This window comes from Macaca thibetana, chromosome 7 (assembly GCF_024542745.1).
Source record: "Macaca thibetana thibetana isolate TM-01 chromosome 7, ASM2454274v1, whole genome shotgun sequence".
NCBI classification, from domain to species: Eukaryota; Metazoa; Chordata; class Mammalia; order Primates; family Cercopithecidae; genus Macaca; species Macaca thibetana.
In genome coordinates, this window is record NC_065584.1 from 91,370,212 (window position 1) to 91,395,445 (window position 25,234).

The 25,234-nt window shown below is 50.0% G+C and overlaps 1 protein-coding gene across 2 annotated transcripts in view; it reads right to left on the bottom strand.

The window, feature by feature from the left end:
• SYNM (synemin) overlaps positions 1-23,492 on the bottom strand; it is a 30,717-nt gene extending 7,225 nt beyond the window's left edge. Inside the window, exons 1-3 of one of the 2 annotated variants that reach the window (XM_050799813.1) lie at positions 22,524-23,492; positions 14,961-15,085; positions 1,622-1,692 (exon numbers count right to left, since the gene is read on the bottom strand). In XM_050799813.1, the coding sequence (XP_050655770.1) occupies positions 1,622-1,692; positions 14,961-15,085; positions 22,524-23,333 (1,006 nt within the window). In that variant the 5' untranslated portion in view covers positions 23,334-23,492. The remainder of the gene's footprint in view (positions 1-1,621; positions 1,693-14,960; positions 15,086-22,523) is intronic. The other variant, XM_050799814.1, reaches the window with a different exon arrangement.
• Positions 23,493-25,234: the final 1,742 nt, after the last annotated feature.

Here is a 25,234-nt window from a genome sequence, read left to right on the forward strand (position 1 = left end):
CTACTGATCCAACTGAGAAGTCCCAGAAGATGAACCCCCACGAAACAGTGCAGGAACCATCTCATTTATGATGAAGATTCAACAAGAAATATGGAATATTACAGACTGGGTTTAGGTCTATCAGCTAGTGGGCAAGTGGCCAACATTATTTTATGCAACATTACAAAAGAAACACAAGTACACTAATAAGTACTGATAAATTCACTACCTGAGGAACTTATCTGTACATTTATTCAACAGAACACAACTATCTAGAAGCTCAAAGTCTAATAAAAAAATTCCCAACTAGTAATTTTTATTCGAAAGCTTTTGGCATAATATGTAATTTCCAGAATAAATTTAGTTTACAAATATTAAGTCTCTATTTCCTTCAAGAAGTCTGAAAAATGAATGAATGAATGAATGAATGAAGCAAGTTAACAGCAACAGCCATTAGCCCCTCCATGTGCTCTCCCTCGGCTCCAAATCACAACTGGGAAAATTTGAGCAAGGCCCTGGCTTACTTAGACTGTTGGTCTTCCTCGGAGCTCCTGGGCCTGTCCCTTCCTTCTCCCCTCTCTTTAGGTTACATGATGGATGTCCAAACTTAGGTATCAACAGGTTAAAAATGTAGGTAACTAAGTAAATCTTGAAATCTGGGGAGTTAATTCTTGTTTTAGAGATGTCATATGTTAACTGATGCCAGGCAGGCTGACCAATGCCTACCCTTCCATGAACGCCTTTGCTTTTTTCAAACTTCCTCTCAAAATTAGAAAGAAAATTTGCTGCATGTTATCTAAGACCAGATCCCTTCCAGTTATAGATTATTAGAATCCAAATATTATTCTCAACCCAGTGACGTGTCAAATCCATGAGGTGCCTAAAAGAAACAAGGAAGACTAAAACCATGCTGCCTAAGGTGTGAACTCAACATTCTATACGTAATTTAATCGACACTTGCTTAGCCAGAGCTCTTTAAGATTCTATAGGGCTTTAAAAGGTTAAAAAACAAGTTATCCCTCAGTTTCTTGGGATCTTTCTAATGAACATTAATTATCTTATGTCAGTTCTGCAGCCATAGGAAGGAAGGGCCCTGTCCTGAGGCTCTTGGCCTGAATAAGATAGTCTTCAAGGCACCAAGATACATTTTCCTGAGCTGCCCACACCAACCTAGGGTGGTGGAAACAATGTAACCACTCCCGTATCTCTTTCCTGTTAGGGTAGCAGGTTCCAGAGTACTGCCTGCCTGCCCTCCAAGGCCATACCTCCCCTCTACAGGTGTAACAACCATAACCCCTTGGTCTGGAAATGGAAGGAGTGTCTCTTCTAGGGGTGTGAAACACAAGTCCATGTGCATTCCTCCTCGCCCTCACACTGCCCAGTGCCATCAGCCCCTTCCGCTCCTGCATCCTGTCAAGAGAGGACCAAGTTTATCACGCACCTTCCCAAACATTCTCCTTCACATAACTGAAATTATGTCACACTAAACTAAAATCTATTTGGTACTTAAATGAGAGATGAACTCCTGTTATCTAAACACCGTATCTAACCCGTTCTTCCAGATGATGGTGCTTTACTATCTAGCCACAGAATAGACCGTTCAGATGCTTAAAGCTAAGTTAAATCATTAGCTTTTATTTACCTGATGGCATGTTTTCAATGTGCTCAGTCCAGACCACTATCTCTGGATTACTTTCTCCTTCCAATAAGGCCCTGTAAAAATAATTTTAAAACATAATTAATTAGGAAATGAAAGAGTAAGAAGTGCCTCTAATGAAATGTATTATGTGGTATGTGCCAATGACCATAGTGTCACATGTTTTAGGACTTCTACCTGAAGAGGCGGCTTGGGCAGGGCTGCACCATAGGGCTTGCAAGCCCACCCACCAGCCTCAGCAGACCTGGGCCAGGCCGCCTGCTCTGCTCACCGCCACATCCCTGGCGCCCAGCATGGCGCTCAACCCCTACTAGCCCAATGAACAAAATGACCAGGCTAGGGCTTCAACAGTACTGGCGAGCCAAGCCCTTCTAGAAAGCTTTCTCAGTCCAGGGTGAAGAGGAGCAGGAGCATGGGGGCACTGGAGAAATGTGGGCCCCAGGCATGGCCTGTCACCCCAGGCTAGAGGGCCCCAGAGCAGCTATACCCCCCACTGGGGTCTTCCTGGAGTCACAGCTTGGGGGGCAGCTTGCAAAGGGCTGACCAGGAGCACAGCAGGGACTACACTTGTAAGGCAGCCAAACTGCATCTGCGGTTTCAAACTGCCTTCCAGGGGGTCATCCTGGAGATGACAAAAAGCAGCAGAAGGCAGGCAGATGGAAAAGGCAGTGCTAAAGCGCCCCGTCAGCAGCACCCTCCCAATGCCAGTCCCAGGGGCCTCACTTCATCCAAACTGGCATCCTGTTATCTCCTTTAATAAAATGGTGAGAAGTGCCCAATGAGGTGATTTTTTTGACTACGTCTGCTCCAAAGTTCTAAAATTATAGAGGTTTCATCAGGTTGTTCATGTCTACTGCTTCAGATCCCAGAGCTGAGGAGAGAGTGGTCCCAGCAGACCCAGCCTGCTGGTGAAGGGCTTAGCCCGGGATGCCTGTCAGCCAGTCACTCACGAAGACCCCCTGGGCTGCTGGCGGCTCTGGGTGTAACAGTTTCTCAGTTGCTAGAGCAACATGTGAAGTCACTAACTCCGGTTCCAAGAAACGCACGGCATACGGCAAAAGGCATCCAGAACCAGAGCCCACTGAGAAATGCCCATCTTATGGCTGAGAGCTGGGCAGAAAAATGGAGCAGGACGCCACCCCCAAGCAGGGACTTGGCAGCTTGGACAAACTACACCGAGTTGTATATCCCTCTAGTTAAACATGGTGAGCCCCATGAACATGAGAACCCTGTGGGCAGCTGGAATAAAGCAAGGAAGGCATGAGGCGCTCTCCCGAAGGTGCACACAGCGGGCCCGCCCCGGAGCGGTGACTGCAGAGTGCTGGTGTGTGGATGGGGGATGGGCAGGCGCCTGAGTCCAGAGCCCCAGCCCTTGGCTCAGGGCAGAAGCCAGGAAACAGGACACCAACCCATTAATCCCACACCCCCATGACCAAGCATTTTAGATTCCAGGAACGCAAACAGCTTTCACTGCTGAGAAAGTTCTGAGGTCTATATAATCAGAGGAACATTCAGGATAAAGCTAGGCTCCAAGGGTCTGCACCCCAGGATGACAGCAGCAGAAGGGGTGGCGTCCTACAGCAGAGGAGCTAGAGTAGGGTGTGGGGAGAAAGACTAGGTTCCAGTTCAGATCCTCCCGGCCTGGCTTAGCTGCCAACCTTGGGTACCACGGGGCCTCTCCCTTGAGCTGCCCAAGTTAGAACGGAAGGTATGTTGCTGTCCAGGGAAAAATATGTCTTCCCCACCCCTCCAAGGGGAATGGTTCTGCTCCTCTTCCAGGAGAATTCCAAAGCATCACCAAACCTTCATAGAGTTCAGGACCCTGACGTACAAGAGACAGGCACCAGCCCTGCGTGGGGCTTCTGGCCTGGTTCAGGAGACAAGATACAGCCCCACGGCCTCCCCTTTCTAGGCCTGTACAATCCCTGGCCAACACTGAGCACCATGCATTGTGGTCACTCTCATGTCTGTACTTACAGTCGGAGCCACCACCAACCCAGGGCCTGTGGCCGCATCCTCGCTCTATAGGTGAGAAGACCGGGGCGCAGAGATAGCGTCTTGGTCAAGGGTACACAGCTCACCAATAAAGAGAAAAATGCAAACCCAGGCAGCCTGAGCTCTCAGCCCCCTCCCCTGTGATATCGCTAAGCCTCCCAGTGAGGCTAGAGACCATGGTATTGCATACAAATTTCAGAAAGCATAAATCCTGCAGATAGACCCTCCGGGCCATACTAATGAAAGTAAATTCTCTTTGTGATTTCATCCAATATGGCCCTGCAGAGCTCTCCTATGAGAGTAAGAAGCTCCTGCTGGAGAAGGAGCTGTCCCTCATCTGTGTCCTCTCAATGGCTGGATCCTAGCAGGCAGGGACACATGTCACCTTTACTCTCTGTGAGCACCCGGCTGGGCACTGGCCATTGAGTTCATGCTTAGGGTGGCACACCCAGCCCAATGGCAGCCACCAGCCTTCCGCACAGCCCCAGGACTACACGGTGAAGTCACCAACAAGACTCTGAGGAGAAGCCAGAAACTACGATTTCCTCTAAAGCTCTGCGAGGGACATTTTTAAGGAACAGGTTTGTACCACTTTAAGAAATGGGTAGACTGTTCTCTGAGGCTGCAATCAAACCTGGTTATTTTGAGAGCGGTTGGAGGAAATCTGCCCCCAAGCCTCAGGGACTGTGAGAAATGCCAATCCCCTGAGTCATGGGCTATTGTGGGCATTTCACATAGCGCCACAGGTTGGTGGCCCCTTAGGCAGGAAAATAAGCCAAAGTGCAAGAAAATCCACGTCCCTGGCCTCGTTAAGGAGCCCAAGACAAATCCACAGCGCAGAAGCCGGCTGTAATGTGGCCTCTGGCCAGGCGCCAGGCCCTAATGAGCCACCCGGTGTCCTGAGCAGGCCCCAAGGCAAGGCTCTCCGTCTGGGATAGATTATCCTAATGGAATTTCTGAACAATCTGCTGTGACTCAGCACTGTGCAGCCCCATAAATGAGGCACTGTCAGGATGTTCCCAGAAGCCAGGCCTGTGCGGGAGCCTGCCGGACCCGGGGCCTGGGCCTGACGGTGATTCACACGGTGCTTCCTAGCAAACAGCAGGTGGAGAAGTACATAGAAGAAAGGGAGGCCTCAGAGCTGGAGGAGCTGCAGAACCGCCTCCCTTGGCTCCTCACTGTGCCAAAGGGAGCCAAGCTCCACACAGAGTGGAGGCACCGCCTGGGTCACCCCAGATGCGGGCCCATGGCTGGTCAGTCACCGGGAAGACCAGGGAGCAGAAGGGAGGGAGCAGCGGGGAGTTCCATTCCCATGACCAGCAATGCCACCTGAATGGGAAAGGTGACACGACCACCGGCTTCATAGGAAGGATAACAGGAGGTAAGGTGACAGTGCTGGGCTATTTCCGGGCATCCCTTCTGGGGTCAGTATTCAATCACATCCCAGAGCCATCTCTAGGTCAATACTAGAGACTGAAAAAAAAAAAAAATCAGATAATCAACAGAGACAAACGTTACTTATTAAACAGAGAGGAAACGCAGGACACAGCTCTGGAGTCAGGATGTCTGGATTCAAATCTGGGGCCTGCCGTTTCCTAGTTCTGTGACCTGGCAGGCCGCTCAAACCCACTGTGACTCAGTTTCCCCATTTCTGAAATGGAGAGAACTCACAGGTTTGCAGTAGGAACTAATCCAGAAGCAGGAAGTTCTCAGAACCATGGCTGTCACAGAATAAGAGCTCACTAAACATCAGCGATCACGTCATCACCACCTCCTCTACATCCTCCAAAGAAAACTGATTTCCAGCTAACTAAAATGAGTCCACAAGAGAAGGGATTGTGGATCACCTGTATTTTATGGTTAACTGAATGTTAACTCATTTATTTGGCCAACAACCAAAGGTACTGGTCGATCCTTTCAATTATATATTCGATTTATTTATTTATCTACAGGATTTTGCTCTGTCACCCAGGCTGGAGTGCAGTGGTGCCATCTCGGCTCACTGCAACCTCTGCCTCCCAGGCGTAGGTGATCCTCCCACCTCAGCCTCCCAGGGGGCTGGGACTACAGGCACGTGCCACCGCACCCAGCTGGTTGTTTTTGTATTATTTGTAGAGATGGCGTTTCACTATGTTGCCCAGGCCTGTCTCCAACTCCTGGGCTCAAGTGATCCACCCACCTCAGCCTCCCAAAGTGCTAGGATTACAGGCATGAGCCACCATGCCCAACCCTATTCTTAAAACTACAAGATTTTATTCACTTCAAGTATTTTATCTAGCAATCAGATAAGTCTCAGTGTTCACACATTTTTATAAGTCTTCCCAAAAAAGGTGGGACCTAACTTTAAAAAAAACAAAATATACTTCTGCAAAACCTTGAGGAAACCCCTAAGAAACATTTTTCTTTGAATAGACATGTGAAAAGGTACAGGTGGCCTAAAAATAATGGAGCAATCAGAAATGTCACTAGAATGATGAGATGTAAACATCAGGAGTCCTCTGTGTTGCTACATTAGCAGTCTACATCGAGACCAGAGACCACATCATATTTTTCTCCATTAAAACATGCTGTTTCTGCCAACTGGGATTAGAAAGAAGAAACAGGAAGCTTCCCATGCCCTTCCTGGCACACACAACATATTTTTTGATGTTGTTTCTAACCTAACCTTTTAAAAGGACTTTTGCCTTAAAGATCCCAGGCAGTAAATAAATCTCTGCATTACATTTTCCTATCTGCCGACGGAAGGCTTCCTTTGGGATTTTTCTACTGAAAAATCATTTTGACCCAGCTTTCCATTTTTTCTTTCAGGTGAAATTTAGAACAATTATCATATCTTTCATCTCCCAAAAGATAGAACACAAAAGCCTCTTTTTGGATTCGTACAGAGACCGCATTGTCTGTCTTCCAGACCAGAAACCTAGGATTGGCCTCATGTCATGCACACTGTTTCTGCATCCTTCTGTTCTGTGGTTTCTGCACTGTCCACTCCTGGGTATTCTTGCATTTGTTGTTTCAATATTGAGTATCTTTTTTGAAAGATTATGTTTTCTAACAGCTTCTTGCTGATGACTGGGCTCTATGCTGAGTGTCTGTATGGGGAGGCTGTTTCTTTTCTATCTGTGCTTCCGCACGTCGTCAGTCTGTAGAATCTGGACCAGATCTTCACATCGGCAGTGAGAGGGTTTGGGGACGCTGCAGGTTCTGGACATTGCTAGGGTTTTCACCATCTTATCATCAATTACCATCCGACTATTCACAAGACTCTGTGCTAGCCTGCAGAGAGTCACAGCAACACGTCTCTCATAGTTCCTTACCTCTCAGTCCCTCAGGCTCCTGCCTCCTGCCACAGCTACCTCCGTCAGGTCTACACACCTGGGCACTAGCGACTACAGGCAACTTTGGAAGCCCCCCTGCAGCCACCCAGACACCCCATGGCCCCCAGCACTGTAGGCCTCCTGCACTCTGCCTGCCGCTGCCTCCCCAGCCCCGCCTACTCCCGCCACAGTGCTGGCCCTGGGACTGCCCCCGCAGGCCCCAGAAAGCCCCACAGAGGCTTCCCAGCATGCAAGGCCCCTGCGCTCTGCCTCATTCCCAGACCTCTCCGCACTCCCCTTGCACGTTCCTCTCTCAACTTATTCTCTTATTCAAATTTGCCCACCTGGAGCTCCTTCCTGATTCCTTTCTGCCAGTCCAATTCCCATCTCCCTACTTCCCCACCACCCAAAGGCCCAAACCCCACACCTCTTCGCAAATCTCTTCTCATCACCTCGGTCTCAAGTGCTCCATCCAGCGGTGACCCATGGACAGCTTTCCCTGTTAGGTGGCAGCGAACCATCGACACTACCTCCTAGGAACGTGCCTTCTATTATTGGAACATGCTTGACTTTTTACCTCAACATTCTGTGTCCCTCCTGCTACGCTACCCCCTACTGTCCATCTCCCTCTCTCCTCTATGTCTGCTCAAATGGCCCCTTCTTTCAAGACTTTCATCCCTCTCAAATCCCTCTAGAAGCCTCCCCGGATTCTCACAACTCCCTCGCCAGCTCCAGAAGCCTCGTGCTGGAGGGTCTCTGGCGGTCCTTTGGGTTCCCTGCCCTGCAGCGGGCTCCCCAGATCCATGCTGCCTCATCTACAGCCCATGTTCCTTGACATGAAGCCCACACTGGCAGTATCTTTGCAGGCCCCCACCCAGCATCATATCCTGCACACCAAGTGTCTCGGAGCAGGCTGAGGGCAGGTGTGGCTCTTATCCAACCATCACACGCGGCCCTCCATGACAGGCCCCCCAACCCCAGCTGCCCAGAGACTGGCACTGTCAAAAATACCACACTAGCTCAGTCCTCAGGGCCTCCCCCTGGCCATTCCCTCTGCCTGGAAAACCCTTTCCAAAAAGTCATTTCCAGCTTCTCTTTCTCTTCCTATAAGAATCAAGCATTGCCTCTTCCAGGAAACCCTCCCTGCCTGCCCTGTCAGCCTCCCCCAAATGCACCCAAAACATCATCATCCTACCACTGAGGACAGGGACTAGGTCTGTACCGTCATCTGCCCAGCATCCCAGTACATCCAGCTCCTTTCTAATTCCACATTCAGCAGGGCATGGAGGGAACAGCCCTGGTTTAAGGCCTGAAGTTAGAATCTCAGGCTCTCCAATTATGAGTTGTGTAACCTTGTAAGTAACCTCCTTGAACCTGGGTTTCATCACATGGAAAATGAGCTTCTTCGGTGAAGCTATAAAAACTGGAGATACTGTCTATAAAGCACTTAGCACATGGTAGGTACTAAACAGAAGGCAGCTGTCACTCCCTGTTACCCATTCATGGTCAGAGGTAACGGCACCTACTTTGGAATGCATCAGAAAGACGGATGATGATACGGGTGGACAGTCGTGAGATAAAGCAAATGTTCATTGGAGAACTCAAATGGAACATTCATTATTCTTTCAACTTTTCTTATCTTTGGAAATTCTCGTAACAAAATGTTGGGGAAACTAGATAAACTATTTGTTCTGACATGATTCTGCAAAACAAGACTTAAAGGAATGAGTTGTGTTGCTCATCTGGGGTGTTCAGAGCTTCAAATTCTGTCCAATCCAAGTCATTACCTTCTCTAAAGTGTGGTCTCTCCAGGTGGCTCCACAGGATTCTGTGACCTCGGACAGGCCCCATGCAGCTCTAAGGGGACTGCCACACGCAACTGCAAACAGCCCAGACTGGCGCGTGGGTCCTGGTGTAAGCCCCACCTCCTACTATGACTGCTTCCCCTCTCCTCCATCAATCCATCCTTCATCTTGTCCTCCAGGCCGCTGTGAGAAGACCTAGCACTTACCTGCCCCTGGGCCACTCTGCCAACAGCAGTGTGCGCACAAATCACCTGGGATTTTGTTACAAGGCCAACTTTGGTCCAGTATGTCTGGGTAGGCCCAAGATTCTGCATTCCCAAGAAACTTGCAATGCCTCACAATGTGCATGCTGCCGCCCTGTGAGCAGTGAGGCCCTGGACCAGGGATTCCCTATTCTGGTGGTACCTGACAATCATCCGAGGAGGTTTAAGACCACTGTGCTGGTTCCACCTGTCACTAATCTAATCAGAATCTCGAGGGCCTGGAGATTCCCAGGTGCAGTCCCTCCCTGTCTCTGAGCATCTTTCCCTTACCATTCTGCTGCTAGTGCCAGAAAACGCACACTCCAGGCAAGACCCTGCGATCATATAGCAAATGGATCACTACCTCCAGCGCCACACAACTGCAGATACTCTTGACAGGAGACAAGAGCCAGTACGGCCTGGTGCCAGCTTGCAGGCAGGGTGTGTCTCCTCTCTTCTCATGGCCCCAAGCCCAGCCCCACAGCTCCCGCTCACTGCCACCCGCAATGCAGGAGGAAAGGGTGGGACGGTGCTGCACGTCTTAGGATGCTCAGAGGTCTCGATCTCATCTTCACCTGTCAGGCAAGGTGCCAGCAGCTTCACTGGCCATGTACTGGCCAAAGGCAAACCTCCAGTCTTAAGACTCTCTGAGGTTTGCTTTGTTTTAATTTTATTATCCTATGTTTATTTTATTAAGTTATATATTTATTTGTAAATTGCAAGTCTCTTTGGAAATTACAAGTATACAATTATATTATTACTTTAATGTTGCTCCTTCCCTGTGACAGTCACCTAGAAGGGCCAAAGATCTGGGTTGGGAGGTGTTCAGTACATTTTGTTTTTGTTTTTTTTGAGACGGAGTCTCACTCTATCACCCAGGCTGGAGTGCTGTGGCGCGATCTCAGCTCACTGCAAGCTCCACCTCCCAGGTTCACACCATTCTCCTGCCTCAGCCTCCCGAGTAGCTGGGACTAAAGGTGCCCGCCACCACACCCGGTTAATTTTTAGTAGAGACGGGGTTTCACCGTGTTAGCCAGGGTGGTCTCAATCTCCTGACCTCATGATCCAACCACCTCGGCCTCCCAAAGTGCGGGGATTACAGGCGTGAGTCACCGTGCTCGGCCAGTGTTCAGTACATTTGAGAGTCCTTGGGACAATGGACAAATCCCAGCAAAATGTGCTTTAAGCATTAAAGAGCCACAGACCCTTCCCTTGCATGTGAATGAGAACCAGTAAGCCACAGGATGATGATGGTCAACTCAGCAATTCTGGGGCAACGGCCACCACAGGTGGGACAAGGTTTACAGAGATCAAATGGGCACTTTAGTTAAAGAGTAAGTGTCAGAAGAGCGCAAGTCCACTAACACAAACAGGAACGTCACATCTGTCTTCCTAATAGGAGCAGTGCAGACTACTGAAAAAGACTCACATTGAGGATGACGAGGGTGTGTCTTCCACACATGCACTGGTGATTTTCAAAAATGCTAAGTTTTTGGCTTATACAAAAGAATGGGTTCTAGTCAACCATCTGTGTGTCTTTTTCATCGATGGGCATCTCCGAGACTAAACCAGAGCACAGAGGTGGGAGGCCTGCAGCGATCCTACCCAGCAGGGTTGGGAGTCTGCAGCAGGGCTGGGAGTCTGCAGCAGGGCAGGGAGTCTGCAGCAGGGCAGGGAGTCTGCAGCAGGGCAGGGAGTCTGCAGCAGGGCTGGGAGTCTGCAGCAGGGTTGGGAGTCTGCAGCAGGGCAGGGCCAGTCAGGCAGGCTCCTGGCAGGGGTCCTCATTTTCCCCATGCAAACGTGGACAGCAGAAAGAGGTACAGTGAAATACATCACTTGCTCTCCGGAAAGCACGAGTAGCTCCTAAATTCCTAGAAGATGGCCACATCAATCCATAATTGGGTTAGGGAAATGCCAGCCATAGACAGACAAAATAAACTCTGTCCTGGCTGACAGACTGCTGACAGCGAGCAGAAACGGCTTGCAATCGATGCCCTGGAAAAGCTGGGCCCATGGGCTTGTGAATACCCTGCCAAAAAGGCAGGCCCCAGACTCTCAGACAGGACGCCCATGTTTATACACTGGCTTTTCAGGATGGAGAACAGGGGCAGGACGAAGGAGGGAAGGAAAGAGCTCAACATCCCAGAGACACAAGAAGCAAAATAAGTTTCCTGATTCTAACTCAGAGAACTAGTACAGAAAGAAAATAGAAAAATCCAACTGCCCTGCAGGGAAAAGATGCATCTGGCATGGGGCATTTCCTAACACAGACACAGAAGTCAGTTTTCCAGGCCTGCCTGGCATCTGCCCTAGAACAGTGCCTGATGTGAGGTAACTCCCACCACCCCAGGCTCAGTCCATGTGACTCACAAGAGGCTGGGACCCCACCCCAAAGCTCTAGAGCCCTTCATCCCTCTGGCCAGTGACGGGCTCTGAGGCAGGAACATGACCCAACAGAGATGGAGAGGCTGACAGGAGAGGCCCCCGCCTTTGACCACAGGCACAAGGCTGGGTGGCCCTAAGCCTGGAGCTGCTCAGGCCCCATCCAGCCACGTGGTGGGAAAAGTCCAGAAGAGAGAGACCATCCTGCCATGTGGACCAGCTGCACCTGAAACTAAGGATGTGATATGGTTTGGACGTGTGTCTTCTCCTATTCTCATGCTGAAATGTGACCTCTGTGTTGAAGGTGGGGCCTAGTGGAAGGTATTTGGGTTTGGTTAGGGGGGTGGATCGCTGAAGAATGGCTTGGTGCCGTCCTTGTGATAATGAGTGAGTTCTCACTCTATGAGTCCACACGAGATCTGGTTGTTTGAAAGAACCCAGCACCGGCCAGGCACAGTGGCTCATGCCTGTAATCCCAGCACTTTAAGAGAGGCTGAGGCGGGAGGATCACAAGGTCAGGAGTTCGAGACCAGCCTGGCCAATATTCTCCAGGCCGAGGCAGGAGAATCAGGAGAATCACTTGAACGTGGGAGGCAGAGGTTGCAGTGAGGTGAGATTGTGCCACTGCACTCCAGCTTGGGTGACAGAGTGAGACTCCATCTCAAAAAGGAAAAAAAAAAAAGAACCTGGCACCTCCCCACCCTCTCTTGCTCACTTTCTTGTCATGTGACATGCCTGCTCCCCTTTCACCTTCCACCATGACTGCATGCTTCCTGAGGCTTCACCAGGAGCAGCTGCCAGCACCATGATTCCTGTACAGCCTGCAGAACTGTGAGTCAAAATAAACCTCTTTTCTTTATGAACGATCCAGTCTCAGTTATTCCTTCACACACAGAGTGGACCAGCACAAGACTTGCAGGTATGTGAGTAATAAATTCTTTTTCCGACTTGTGGCAGTCTGAGGAGAGTTTCTGTCACTCACAAATGAAAAATTCCTGATTAATGCTTTCTTCCCCCAAATAAAGCCTGAGTGTTTTCAAGTTTTCCATATTAAAGTTTAGATTATCTAACTCAACATGTGTTTCAATGCCCTACCGATTTAATTGTGCAACTGTTCACCCCACAAGATTTCCAAGGAGAATGCCAAGAATGGGCTTTGGGAAGTCCAGGCTGGCAGCATTTTTTCCCCTTTCTCTAAGCCCCGGCCACCAGCCCCTCAGCTTCGGTAAGGTTCTCAAATGGGGATCCAGAAAGGCCCTCATGGCCTTGGCCCCAGGACCGCCCCTCAATTCATTCCTCAATTAAGCCATGGCTCCTGCACAGACTGCCATGCCCCTGGGAAGGCCTCACCCCTTAGTAGCCTCCTGGGGCCCAGGCCAGGGGCTGCCCAATAGAGCTGCTCCCTCTTCACTCATGGGAGTGAGGCTGGGATGAACCCTGGCTGATGTAAGTCTTCCAGAAAATAAAGACAGTGAGGCCAACCCAGGCTACAATGTAAACTATAAGCACTTATCAGCCAGATACCCTTTTAATAGACATCAAAGCAATTCAGGCCACCTTAATATTCTTAGAGCAAAAAATCATGATCAGGGCTGGGCGCAGTGGCTCACATCTGTAATCTCAGCTCTTTGTGGGGGCGAGGTGGGTGGATCACCTGAGGTCAGGAGTTCGAGACCAGCCTGACCAACAAGGTGAAACCCCGTCTCTATGAAAAATACAAAAACCAGCCAGGCATGGTGGCAGGCGCCTGTAGTCCCAGCTACTCGGGAGACTGAGACACAACTGCTTGAACCCAGGAGGCGGAGGTTGCAGTGAGCTGAGATCACGCCACTGCATGCCAGCCTGGGAGATGGAGCAAGACTCTGTCTCAAAAAAAAAAAAAACCATGATCAGAAGATTACAGAGGCAGCCTACAAGATGTGCTGAACCAGGCCAGGGGATGGTCCCTGCTCTAGCCCTCCCCAGGGGAGTTGGTCCCCTTCTTAACCTCTCCAGGTTTAACTCCCCCACCTGTTAAGGAGACACCACTAGAACATGGCTTTGATGACCAGGGCTTTGACTCTTTTGCCAAAGGGGTTTCCACAGCTTGCTCACACCCTCCATTGACACATGTTCCACAATCCTGGGAATGGAGCAGGCAGTGTGCCATTTTTACATGGCTTGGTGGGCATGGCACAGGTTTGGCACCAGACCTGCTGGCTCTGCCCCTCACCAGCCTGCAGCTCCAACCTCCAGGCCTCTCTCTCTCACCTCTAAGAGGGGAGAGTGGCGCCCACCTCAGAGGTTGACTCAGAGCATAGAATAGCAGCAAAGAACTTAGCACCACGTCTGGCAGGCAGTAAGGACGCCATAAAGCTGGCTATTGTTATCGTTCCTGCAAGTTGGACATCTGGGTCTCTAAAATTCCTTCCATTGTAAGCTTCACAGATCCTGCTCCTCATAGCAGTCCTGAGCATGAGAGCTGCCAGGAAATAAGGGGCACCACCTCAATCAAAGACCCACTGTCACCCAGGGGAAGGGAGGGGTGATGCCAAGGAGGGGAGGAGCACTGTTCTGCCGGCCTGCGGGCCACACCCAGGGGGACGGGACTGGACTGCATCTCTGCCCCGCCCAGCACCCAGCCTTTGTGACCTTTTCATCAGAGTTGGTTACCTTGAATTCAAGTCAACATCTTGATAAATAAAGCCATTTGCCCTACATCACCATGCACCATGCTAAACTCTTGGAAGAGATTCAGTTCATGGCCAAACCCAGACAGGGTGGCATCAGAGCCCTGAGATTCAAAGCAACAATCAAAAGGCTTTGATAGACACAGACTTCCTGGGTCCAAATCCTGTGACATGGTTTGGCTCTGGGTCCCCACCCAAACCTCATCTTGAATTGTAACCCCCACATATCGAGGGAGGGACCTGGTGGGAGGTGACTGGACCATGGGGGCGATTTTCCCCATGCTGTTCTCATGATAGTGACTGAGTTCTCACGACACCTGATGCTTTAAAAGTGGCAGTTTCCCCTGAGCTCGCTCTCTCTCTCTCCTGCCACCTTGGGAAGAGGTTCTTGCTTCTCCTTCACTTTCCGCCATGACTATAAGTTTCCTGAGGCCTCCCCAGCCCTGAGGAACTGTGAGTCAATTAAACCTCTTTCCTTTATAAATTACCCAGGCTCAGGTAGTATCTTTATAGTAGTGTGAAAACACACTAACACATCCTGGCCCTCCACTTTCCAGCTCTGTAACTTCTCTGAGCAAAGTCTGTTCATCTGTAAACACAGTCTCTAGCTCCTAGGATCCAACACGTCGACATGTGTAAAGCTCTTCAGGAGTCCCCAGAACATACGAACACTAGGTAAGGGGGCAAGGCTCAGCTACTCCCATACAGGGGATACCTGCTCAGTGACCTAAGCTAGCCCCTACTCTTCCTCTTCCTTTTGGCCTTGGACTCCGTGCTTGGCCATGCCAAGGGCTGCTCTCTGCTTGTCACAAAGCCACAGGGACTCCACAGAGGCTATGGTCCCTAGACCAGTCTCCTTCATGTACAAGTTACACCCCCATGGCTTCATCAAGACCAACTCAGCACAGCATCCTTACCGGTAGGTTGCCACCTCCAGGCTGAGGCCGGTCTTCACCTGCAGGAGGTCCTGATAGTCCCGCAGCCAGTCAGCCATGGCCAAGGTGAGGGTCGCCTTCTCATCCTCCAGGCAGTCAATCACTCTCTAAAGAGAATAGACAGACTTTTAGATTGGAGAACTGGAGCTTTACTGGGTCGAACTGAAGGTACCAACAATTCAGGACATAAAAACAGACCAGGATTATTAGAAGAGCTGAAAAACATCCAGGGTTATTAAACATGCAGTCATTTGCAGGATGGTTTCCAATGTTTTCTCTCTTCCATATGGAAGTTTGCTATTGCACATGGAACATTTTGATAGGACACTGGCTTCTGTGTTCAGACTCTCTATTAATAATGAATGCTTAGGAGTTTATTCAAATCATCTCTACCGTTCAGACATCAGGCAGCTTAGGAAAGCCTCAAACCAGTCACTAAGACGCTATGGAAAATAAGCCAACACTAGAAATCAGCGGTTTTACAATATTTGAAGCATCAGTCACTCAGATCTGAACTGGAATGTACCCCCCAAAGTCACAATTTCTCCAATAATAAGCAGGTAAACTGATACAGTTTTGTTTCACTTAGAAAAGCTACTTTAAGATCATCTGGGGAGAAATGCATTCTGGGCATAAATGACAAAATACAGACTCAGATATAAAACTTCTTTTTGGGCCGGGCACGGTGGCTCAAGCCTGTAATCCCAACACTTTGGGAGGCCGAGGTGGGCGGATCACTTGAGGTCAGGAGTTCCAGACCAGCCTGGCCAAACTGGCAAAACCCTGTCTCTACTAAAAATACAAAAACTGGCTGGACGTGGTGGCGCAGACCTGAAATCCCAGCTACTTGGGAGGCTGAGGAACAGGAATCACTTGAACTCAGGAGGCAGAGGTTGCAGTGAGTCAAGATCATGCCACTGCACTCCAACCTGAGTGACAGAGCAAGACTCCAACTCAAAAAATAAAATAAAAATAAATAAAACTTTTTTTTGAACTGTACTTGCACAGTGCAGTTAGTAAGGGCATCCTGGGTGCTCCTTGCAGCTCCCCTCACCCCCGGCCGGGTCCCTCACCTGCCTCTCTACCTGGCAGGGAGATACTGCAGCCTTCTGAAGTCCAGTCCTAGACTAGCACCCACCACATACAAGTCACACAGCACATAGCTGTTCAATTAAATTTAAAATGAAGTGATCCAGATCATATTACCCTCCTTAAAATGTCCTGTTTGAAGTCGACAGTATCTTCTAATTAATACACACATGGGCTTCAGCTGCACCGATTTCTAGTTTTGTTTTCTTCCTAGTTGTTATTTACTCTGGGGAACAATTAACCAAGCAAGTATTTCAACATTGAAATAAGTCCATATACTTTTAACTTCTGGTTTGTAATGGGAAGTCGCGTTACTTCTGAACATAATTAACTAAACTAAGCTAGACCTATAAACATTTATCTTTGTAGAATTCAAAAATGGTAAGACTACTGGGAGAGGGAATATTATGTTCATTGCTGCTGGAATCCCTTCACCAAAGGCACCCGGCAAGATGCTGAGGGTCCACAATACATATGTCTGTGAAACCAACAAACGAACTACTAAGATTGCACATGGAATTTATCTTTTTGTTTTTGTTTGTTTGTTTTTTGAGACAGAGTCTTGCTCTGTCACCCAGGCTGGAGTGCAGTGGCGCAATCTCAGCTCACTGCAGCCTCCACCTCCCAGGTTCAAGCTATTCTCCTGCCTCAGCCTCCCAAGTAGCTGGGATTACAGGTGCACACCACCACACCCAACTAATTTTTGTATTTTTAGTAGAGACAGGGTTTCACCATGTTGGCCAGGATAGTCTCAACTCCTGACCTCAGGTGATCCTCCCGCCTTAGCCTCCCAAAGTACTGGCATTATAGGCATGAGCCACCGCACTCAGCCGGAATTTATCATTTTTCAAAATGCATGATCGGCCAATAAATATTTCCACTTCTCATAACAGTTGTATTTCTATGCCAGCGATTGTTGTTAGGTTCCCTTTGAATATAAAGGCTACTAAAATAGTTTAAAACCCCTTAGCTTTTAAAGCAAAGAAGTAAACTTAAAAATCACTGGCTTAAGTCCCAGGGTGGAAAAACATTCACAGATTCCACAGCTGGCATTATAAACAGATAGAGAAGCTCACCAAAGCAGAGCAATTGCCAGTCTTGACGTAAGTGACAGCACTGCCACAATTCAGCCACAATATTCACACATTCTATAGTTAAATCTCAGTGTCAAAATCCTACATTCCCCTGTTTCAGAGGGAATACAAATTTAGGTACAAGGTTATCATATAAGATGGGCTGTATGTATGCATGCATGCATGTATGTATGTATGTATGTGTGTTCTTCCTACTACAGGAAATTTGACATAACTATTACAAATTAAAAATTTATAGTAATTTATTCCTTACAAAGAAGTTCAAATGTTGTTACACTACTTAGAAAAAAAATACGATGAAAGCTCTCCAACCACAAACCTCCTGAACAGGTCAAGAAGGCCCAGTCACGTCAAAGGGGTGCGCAGGAAGATTCTCCTCCCAGAGGACACGGAATAGTTCTGCACCCCACAAAATATAAAGAGGAAAACCAAACTGTGTTGAAGTTGGAATAAGTATAGTTTCAACCACATTTCCATGTGAGTCAGCTCCTCCTCAATTGTCAAAGGAAATTTAGTTGACATTTGGAAGCAGGAATATAAGACTTAACTGGCTCCCAACAGTCTCCGCAGAAATCACAACAAATCCTGCTGTTGAATAAAACTTCAGACTTGGGCTCTGCTTTGCCAGTCTGCAAGCTGTGGGTCGGAACAGAGGCACTGGAGCCCCAGACACAGGACGCTAAATCTAACCCAAGCAGAGGCTGTTTCACCTAATGCTGCAAAAGCCTGGGAGAGAAGTCACCTTTTTGCTATTTAGAGAACTGTTGGGCAGCATCACAACTGATGATGAAATCTTGCTCCACACCAGGAAAGGCACGCTGCTGTTAGTATCAAAAGAATTAATTTTCTCTTAGCCAAACTTGAGCTACCGCTCATTGAGCAAGTCTGTGGGATAGTTCACAAATACCACAGTCATCTGCAACCTTGAAAGGTAGAGCTCCAGGGGATTTAAATACTGTGATAACTTCAGTTAGACATAAAATTTAAATGTATTCATAACAATAAGCATGAATTGGATGCCAACAAAGTATTTATAGCTCTAGCCCAGACAGCACCCTGAACTCAAGTTATATTTTACAATCCCAGGTTGGTATGTAAGAAGCACCTCAAACTGAACACATGTACACCGAACTTGAATCTCCCATCCAGGCCCATCCTCCTAACCAATGCCCTGCAGTAAAGGGTACCCCCTTCTTCCAGTTGCTCAGGCCACAAGGCCTTAAGCCCACTGTGATTTCTCCCTCTCCCATCACATCCAATATGGTGGCAAACGCTGTTGGCTTCAACTTGAAGGCAGGTCCCCCTCTGAGACCCCTGGTCCAAGCCTCCAGCACTTCCTACCTGGATTACTGCAACAGTCTCTTAAGGCATCCCTGCGCCCACTCGGTCTATTTTAAAAACAGCAGCAACAGTGATTCCATTAAGATACAGCCAGGCACCAACTCTCCTCTGCTCAGAACCTCCAGTGGCTTCCCATGGCACTCAGAGTAAAAGCCCAAGTCCTGCAGTGGCCATTCTACCCCCTGCTCACTGTGCCCTAGCCACATCAGCAGTCTGGCTGAGGCATCCCCAAAAAGCCATGCGCTGTTTCCACCTCAAGTCCTCTCAGGTCAAGGGACTTTCCTTGCTTTATGTGGCATTTTTTACTGCTGAATCCACAGCCATGAAGAACTGAGCTTGGCACACTAAATGTTCAACGGCTGTTAGTCGAACGAATGAACCAATTGTGTACACCCTGGGAGCTACTTCCAGTACCTCTTGTTTCACAAATGGGGAAACTGAATTGCAGACAGGTTAAGGAACATAACCTACCCAGAGAGCAGCAGAGTCAGAATTCAGGGCCAGGTAGGATAGCTGCAGAGCACTGACCCTTTGCTAATCCCATCCTAATCCCACCCCACCTTCCCATCTACAGAAAGTTTTCATTCAATCATGTTTTGGGGGCTTGGAAGCCTTTTCCAGTCAGCCAGCCTGAGTAGCTAAGGGCTCACTTTCATAAGCAAAAATCTCAGTGTTTGCAGAGTAATGCTGGTCTTCACCCTATCATAAATGTCTTCAAGTGTTTTCTGAAGCCCCCTCCCGCAGCCTGGGTGTGTTACTCAGGCTTTAAGTGATCTAGATCACATTTGGGAACTTGGATGTCAGTTCAGCAAATTCTTCTCAGGCAAATCTGAGGCTGGGCCTGGGGCAGGCCAACTATCACCCCATATAGTGAAGGCGCATGGGCCATCTGGGAAGGACCAGTTTCCCCTCAAGTAGAATCTTAGCAAGCATCTTCCCCCTTAAGCCACAGAAGCTAGCAAGAGGCAGGGAGAGCTGGGCACAATGTGGGGGCACCCTCTACTGCCTCCAGCTCCTGCCTCCAGGGGAGGAGCATTAAAGCACATGGAACACAGAGAGAAAGAAATGAAAGAAAATAGTTTTAATACCTCAACTATTCTGACATCAGCCAGTTGGAGGGGTCTAAAAGCATTTTAGGACTGGAAATCACTAGAGTACCTCGGACTAGCCCTTAGGAAGAGCAATGATTATTATGCTATGAATGCAAGAATACTGGTTAAAGGTTTCTCTCTGATCGAACAGACAGAAGAAACAGTGGCTCAGTGGTCAGCTGCTCAGGCACTGGAGCCTGAGTTGAATCCTGGCTTAACTACTTACTAATCAGGTGACCTATGTGCCTCAGTTTCCTCCTCTGTAAAGTGGAGCTAATATTAGTACCCACTTCCTAACACTGGTGTGGGCACTGAGACTGAACATTTATGAAGGGCATCTGTGGTACCTGGCACACAGGAAGCACTTGCTACAGGCTCTTAGTAATAAGATATTTATTACTGTATAATTAAACACACTTTTAGGATTTTTTTCAGTCTCCCCAGAGTAAGCTTCTACAGAACTTGAAAAAAATTACAGGCTTGGGGTTAAATCATCCATACTCACTCTTTCACATACTTCCTAGCATCTCTGTGATTGGTGCTGAATCTTCTAGAATGCAATTTGAAATGGGGTTGACTTAAGTTAACTGAGGGAAGATTCAGTATATGGACAAGGTAGTGACTGGTAACATTTAGTACAATAAAACCTCTGCAAATTGGAACTTAAAAAAAAACAAAAACAAAAACAAAAAAAAAAACGGCCGGGCACAGGGGCTCACACCTGTAATCTCAGCACTGTGGGAGGCCAAGGCAGGTGGATCACTTGAGGTCAGTGAGACCAGCCTGGCCAACATGGTGAAACCCTGTCTCTACCAAAAATACAAAAATTAGCCGGGCGTGGTGGTGGGCTCCTGTAATCCCAGCTACTCGGGAGGCTGAGACACGAGAATCACTTGAACCCGGGAAGTAGATGTTGCAGTGAGCCGAGATCAGCCACTGCACTCCAGCCTGGGCGACAGAGTAAGACTCTGTCTCAAAGAACAAAAACCAAACCAAAAACAACAAACCAACCCAGGTCCTTATTGACATTTTCCTTGCTCTTTGCTTTTAGGAAAAAGCAGCAAATTCTAACAAGAGAGAGCTACCGCTGAGTGGGAAACTGATAGTGAGGTCCCAGCCCCACTCTGAGGGCAGGTAGGACCTCAGGAAAAGCACTTCCCTGGTGGACCCTGGAGTCCCTGTGTCAAAGGAGGGCTGGACAGGATTCTAACTGCACTTCCAAGTCCCCATCTCTCCTCCAGTGAGGGGAACTCTGATTTCATATGTCTCAGATTAGGGGTTCCACTGAAGATTTCATTAGGGGGGAAAAAAGCTTTGCTGCTAAGAACCAACACTTGAACCAGAGTCTGAAGGTCAAAAATGTGCCAAGTGAGCTGTGGCTGTGAACGCATAGTGAGAATTTGGTCCACACAGCATGGCTCAAAGCAGCATTTTCTAAACCTGCCTGCACAGCACAGGCCCTTGAGTTGGTAGTGAGGGTTCCCTACAAAGGGGTTCCCTGGGCAGTAGGTTTGACAGACACTCCTTTTTGGAGAGTCACAATAACCACTGGTTAAATCTCCATGAATGCCACATTAAGGCACTTTTTAACTTTCACTCAACAAGGGGTATAGGACCTGTGCAACTCAGACCTCAGGCCACTGTCATTGCGAAGGGACACAAGAGCTCACAAGTGGAAATCGGTACACACTGGGTCAGTCCCTGTCCCTGCTCTAGCTATGGCAAAGCCCCAAGAGAACACTTTCAAAAAAAGTTGAGGCGGAAGCCGAACAAAACCCACAACTCAAAAGATTAAATCCCAATTTAGTACCATATTGCATTCTATGATTTCGCATCTAGCCTGTAGCTCTTTGAATACTTAAAAGTCTAGCGCAGTGCTGGGGACCCAGGGAGAATCAACAGGTATTTCCTTATCATCTGTGGACACCTGTCACATCACCCCAGTCATTCCATATGACAACCCCCATGTTCCTCTCACCTCTAATTTTTAAAAGTCAGTCTCAAATCTTTAACTCACAGCTGCAAACTGTACTCTTGAAATATTTGTGAAATTGTACAGATGTTATTTCCAACTGTCCTCCTGAAAACTGACAGTGTGATTTGGGAATATTTCCAATTCTGGCTGAGGCTGGGCAGGGCGGCGGCCAAACGCTAGGACTGGACTGGGCATAGTTTACATCAGACACAGGTGTCACCCCGCCGGTGTCAGAGGGTTTGCTTCTCTGAAATAGTAACTGTTTATATCACTCTGCACTTGTAATAACATCCTGCCAAAGGGCCCCACTTTCCCACAACTTTTACACTACGCAGAGATCTGACGTCAGCGTGTGCTGTGAGCAAAACATCTTCGATCAAGCTCTCTTCTGCATTACGGTTGCTGCCCCTCCCAAGATCAAACAAGGCAGCCGCCCAGGGAGCCACAACTGCGGCTTCCAACTGGGAAATCATATTGGCAAAATAAAAACCGTTTTGGAAATTAATTTTGAGTTTTCCCCTGAGGAGCGCTATAGACAGCGGGGCTACCATAAGCCGTCACTTCTGGAAGTGAGAGAGGTTTCTTGGTTGACTCTTATATTTGGATCTACTGGGTCTACGAAGCATGGGAAAAGGAAGGAAAACCTAGAGCTAACAGGGTCGCCTATCAGGATGCGCCCAGTTACGCGCGTCAAAAGTTAGAGCAGCTGCTACCTAACTCCATGACGGGGACGGGACTATCCGCTGGCAACTGCCGCCCGGCGCTCGCCCGCTGAGTCGATGGACCAGCGGACCGAGTCCGGGTCCCCAGGCCATTCGGGCATCTTCTGGGCGGGCCCTACAGATCCGCGACGCCGCGCCCCTGGTGAAGGGGCCGCTGCCCCACCCCGTCAAGGGCAGGGTGCTGGGGCGGCGGCAGGGGGTATGGGGTCAGCGCGCAGTCCCCGTGCACAGACCTGCCGCTCCTGGGCCTGCAACCCGTACTCCTCGCGCATCCGCAGCAGCTCTTCCTCCAGCCGCGCGCGCAGCTGCTCCAACCCGAGCACCTCGCGCTGCAGCCCCTCGGCCTCCTGCGCGCACAGCCGCGTCTCCTCCTCCGCCTGGAGTCTGCTCTCCTCGCCGCGCCGCAGCGCCTCCTCCAGCTCGCGCACCTCGTCCTCGTACAGCTGCACGGTCTCTCGCCACGACTCGGCCACCAGCAGTGCGTAGCTGTCGTGCACCTCCCGCAGGCGCGGCGGGGGCGCGGCGGGGCCGGTGGCCCGGGCGCGGAAGTGCATGGTCAGGTTGGCGGCGCGGGCGCGCAGCTCCCGCACGTCGCGTTCGTGGGCCGCGTCCAGGCCGCGGCGCTCGGCCTGCAGCCGGCCCAGCAGCGCCTCGAGGGCGGCGCGCGTGCCCAGCGCCTCCTGCAGCTCGCGCTGCTGCGCACCCAGCTCGGCGTCCAGGCGGCCGCGGGCGGCGCGCTCCTCCGCATCCAGGCGCTGCAGCTCCCGCAATTCTCGCCGCAGAGCGTCCCGCTCTCCCTCCGCCAGCGCAGTGGCCCAGCTCAGTTCGTCCAACTGCTGCCGCAAGCTGCGCGCCTCCTCGGCGCAGCGGGCCTGCCCCTCGGCCCACAGGCCCTCTCGCCCGCGCCGGCCGCGCAGCTCCTCCTCCAGGAGCAGGTTTTCGCGCTCCAGCTCCCGCACCCGGCACACGTAGTCATAGAGCCGGGCGTTGAGCTCCTGCAGCTCGGCCTTCTCGGGTCCCGTCTGCAGCCGCCAGGACAGCATCTTGCCGGGCGTGCGGGGCTTTCGCGGCTGGCCGGCTCCCTCCTGCCCTGGTCTTGTCCTGGTCTTGTCCCCTCCGCCACGACGCTCCGGCCTCGCCGCTGCCCCGGAGGCCCGCAGACTGGGACGCGAGCTGGAGATCCCGGGCACTTAGCGGACGGGGCGGGCGAACTGGGCGAGGGCCGCGGCCTCCAGCCAATCAGAGCGCGGCTCAGCGCTGCCCCTGCAGCCGGACAGCGCCCCCTGCAGCACCTTGGCGGCCGACGGTGGTCCGGGCGGGGAGTCGGGTAACAGCGGGCGGGGTGGCGGGCTAGCCAGGCCGGGCTCAGCGAAGGGACGCGGGAGAAGGCGCCCTGCTGCTGTCTCGTCACGCGTGCCCGCAGCTTACGAGTGTCCTGGCGTTCGTGGATGGAAATAGAAGCCTATTGAGTTGCTGTGGTGCTGGCCATTTACGAGAGACTTCTTACCCGAGGCTCTGGAGATTGGGGGGTTTTCTATTTTAAAAAAAAATTATATGGATCGGGCGCGGTGGCTCACGCCTGTAATCCCAGCACTTTGGGAAGCCACGGTGGGAGGATCGCTTGAGCCCGGGAGTTCGAGACCAGCCTGAGCAACATAGAGAGACCCTGTCTCTACCAAAAATAATAATAATAATAACCTGGCGTGGTCACACGCGCTACTTGGGAGACTGAAGTAGGAGGATCACTTGAACCCAGGAGTTCAAAGCTGCAGTGAGCCTGATCGTGCCACTGCACTCCAGCCTGGGCAACAGAGTGAGATGCCATCTCATATATATATATATGGCGCATACATGCGCATTAATCTTTTTTTTTTTTTTTTTTTTTTTTTTTGAGACAGAACTTCGCTCTTGTTGCCTAGGCTGGAGTGCAATGGAGCGATCTCGGCTCACCGCATCCTCCGCCTCCCGGGTTCAAATGATTATCCTGCCTCAGCCTCCCGAGTTACCGGGATTACAGGCCGGTACCACCACGCCCGGCTAATTTTTTTTTTTCTCCATGTTGGTCAGGCTGGTCTCAAACTCTCGATCTAAGGTGATCTGCCCGCCTCGGCCTCCCAAAGTCCTGGGATTACAGGCGATAGCCATGAAGTGCTCCAAGTACAGAACTTTCTAGACATCTAACATCTCCCCGAACTTTTACAGCTCTCACACACACCCTAATGTGACAGCTGTTTCTTTCCAACATTTCCCTAAGAAAGTATTCAATTTAATTGCCATAGAAACCACAGCTCTTTTTTGTACACTTGAATTTCATTAGTTTTCATGGCAGTTATTTATGAATGACAATTCTCAGTAGAAGTGTCATTGAGGCTCACAGGGACAAACCAGCTGACCCTTGGTTGGGGTACCGTTGGACTGGTGGTGACACAAGTGCCCAGGGGGAGACCTGGACGGTCATCCACTGGCCAGAGAGCTCCTCATGGCAGGGCCAGCAGTTAGTGTATTTTACAGATGGCATGGAAAGGTGGACTACTCAGCAAGCTGGTCCAGGGCCTCTGAGAAAGCTTCTAGTGCTCTCCTTGTCACAGGCATGAGCCTCCAATCACAAGCAAGGCAGAAAGTGGGCCTTTCTTTTTCTAGAGACCCTATGTTCAAGATCCTATTCTGTAAGTGGTAGAAATTAATATCTTTCAATGAATAATTCCCTGTGCTTTTCTACTAAAACTAAGTGGGGGTGGAGAGTGGGTTTATTCAGTGCTTGGGTTTATTCACCTTGGTGTGGGACAGGGGGATTTGGACCCCCATCACCCCATCATTGTCCATCCTTCTCCCATTCCCCCAGGTGCACACTGACACCTGGCCTTTGCTTGTCAAACAACAGAGCTGCTGTGGTGTCATCACCAAAACCTATGTGGAGACCCTGCCAGTCCTGGGCCCCTCTGGG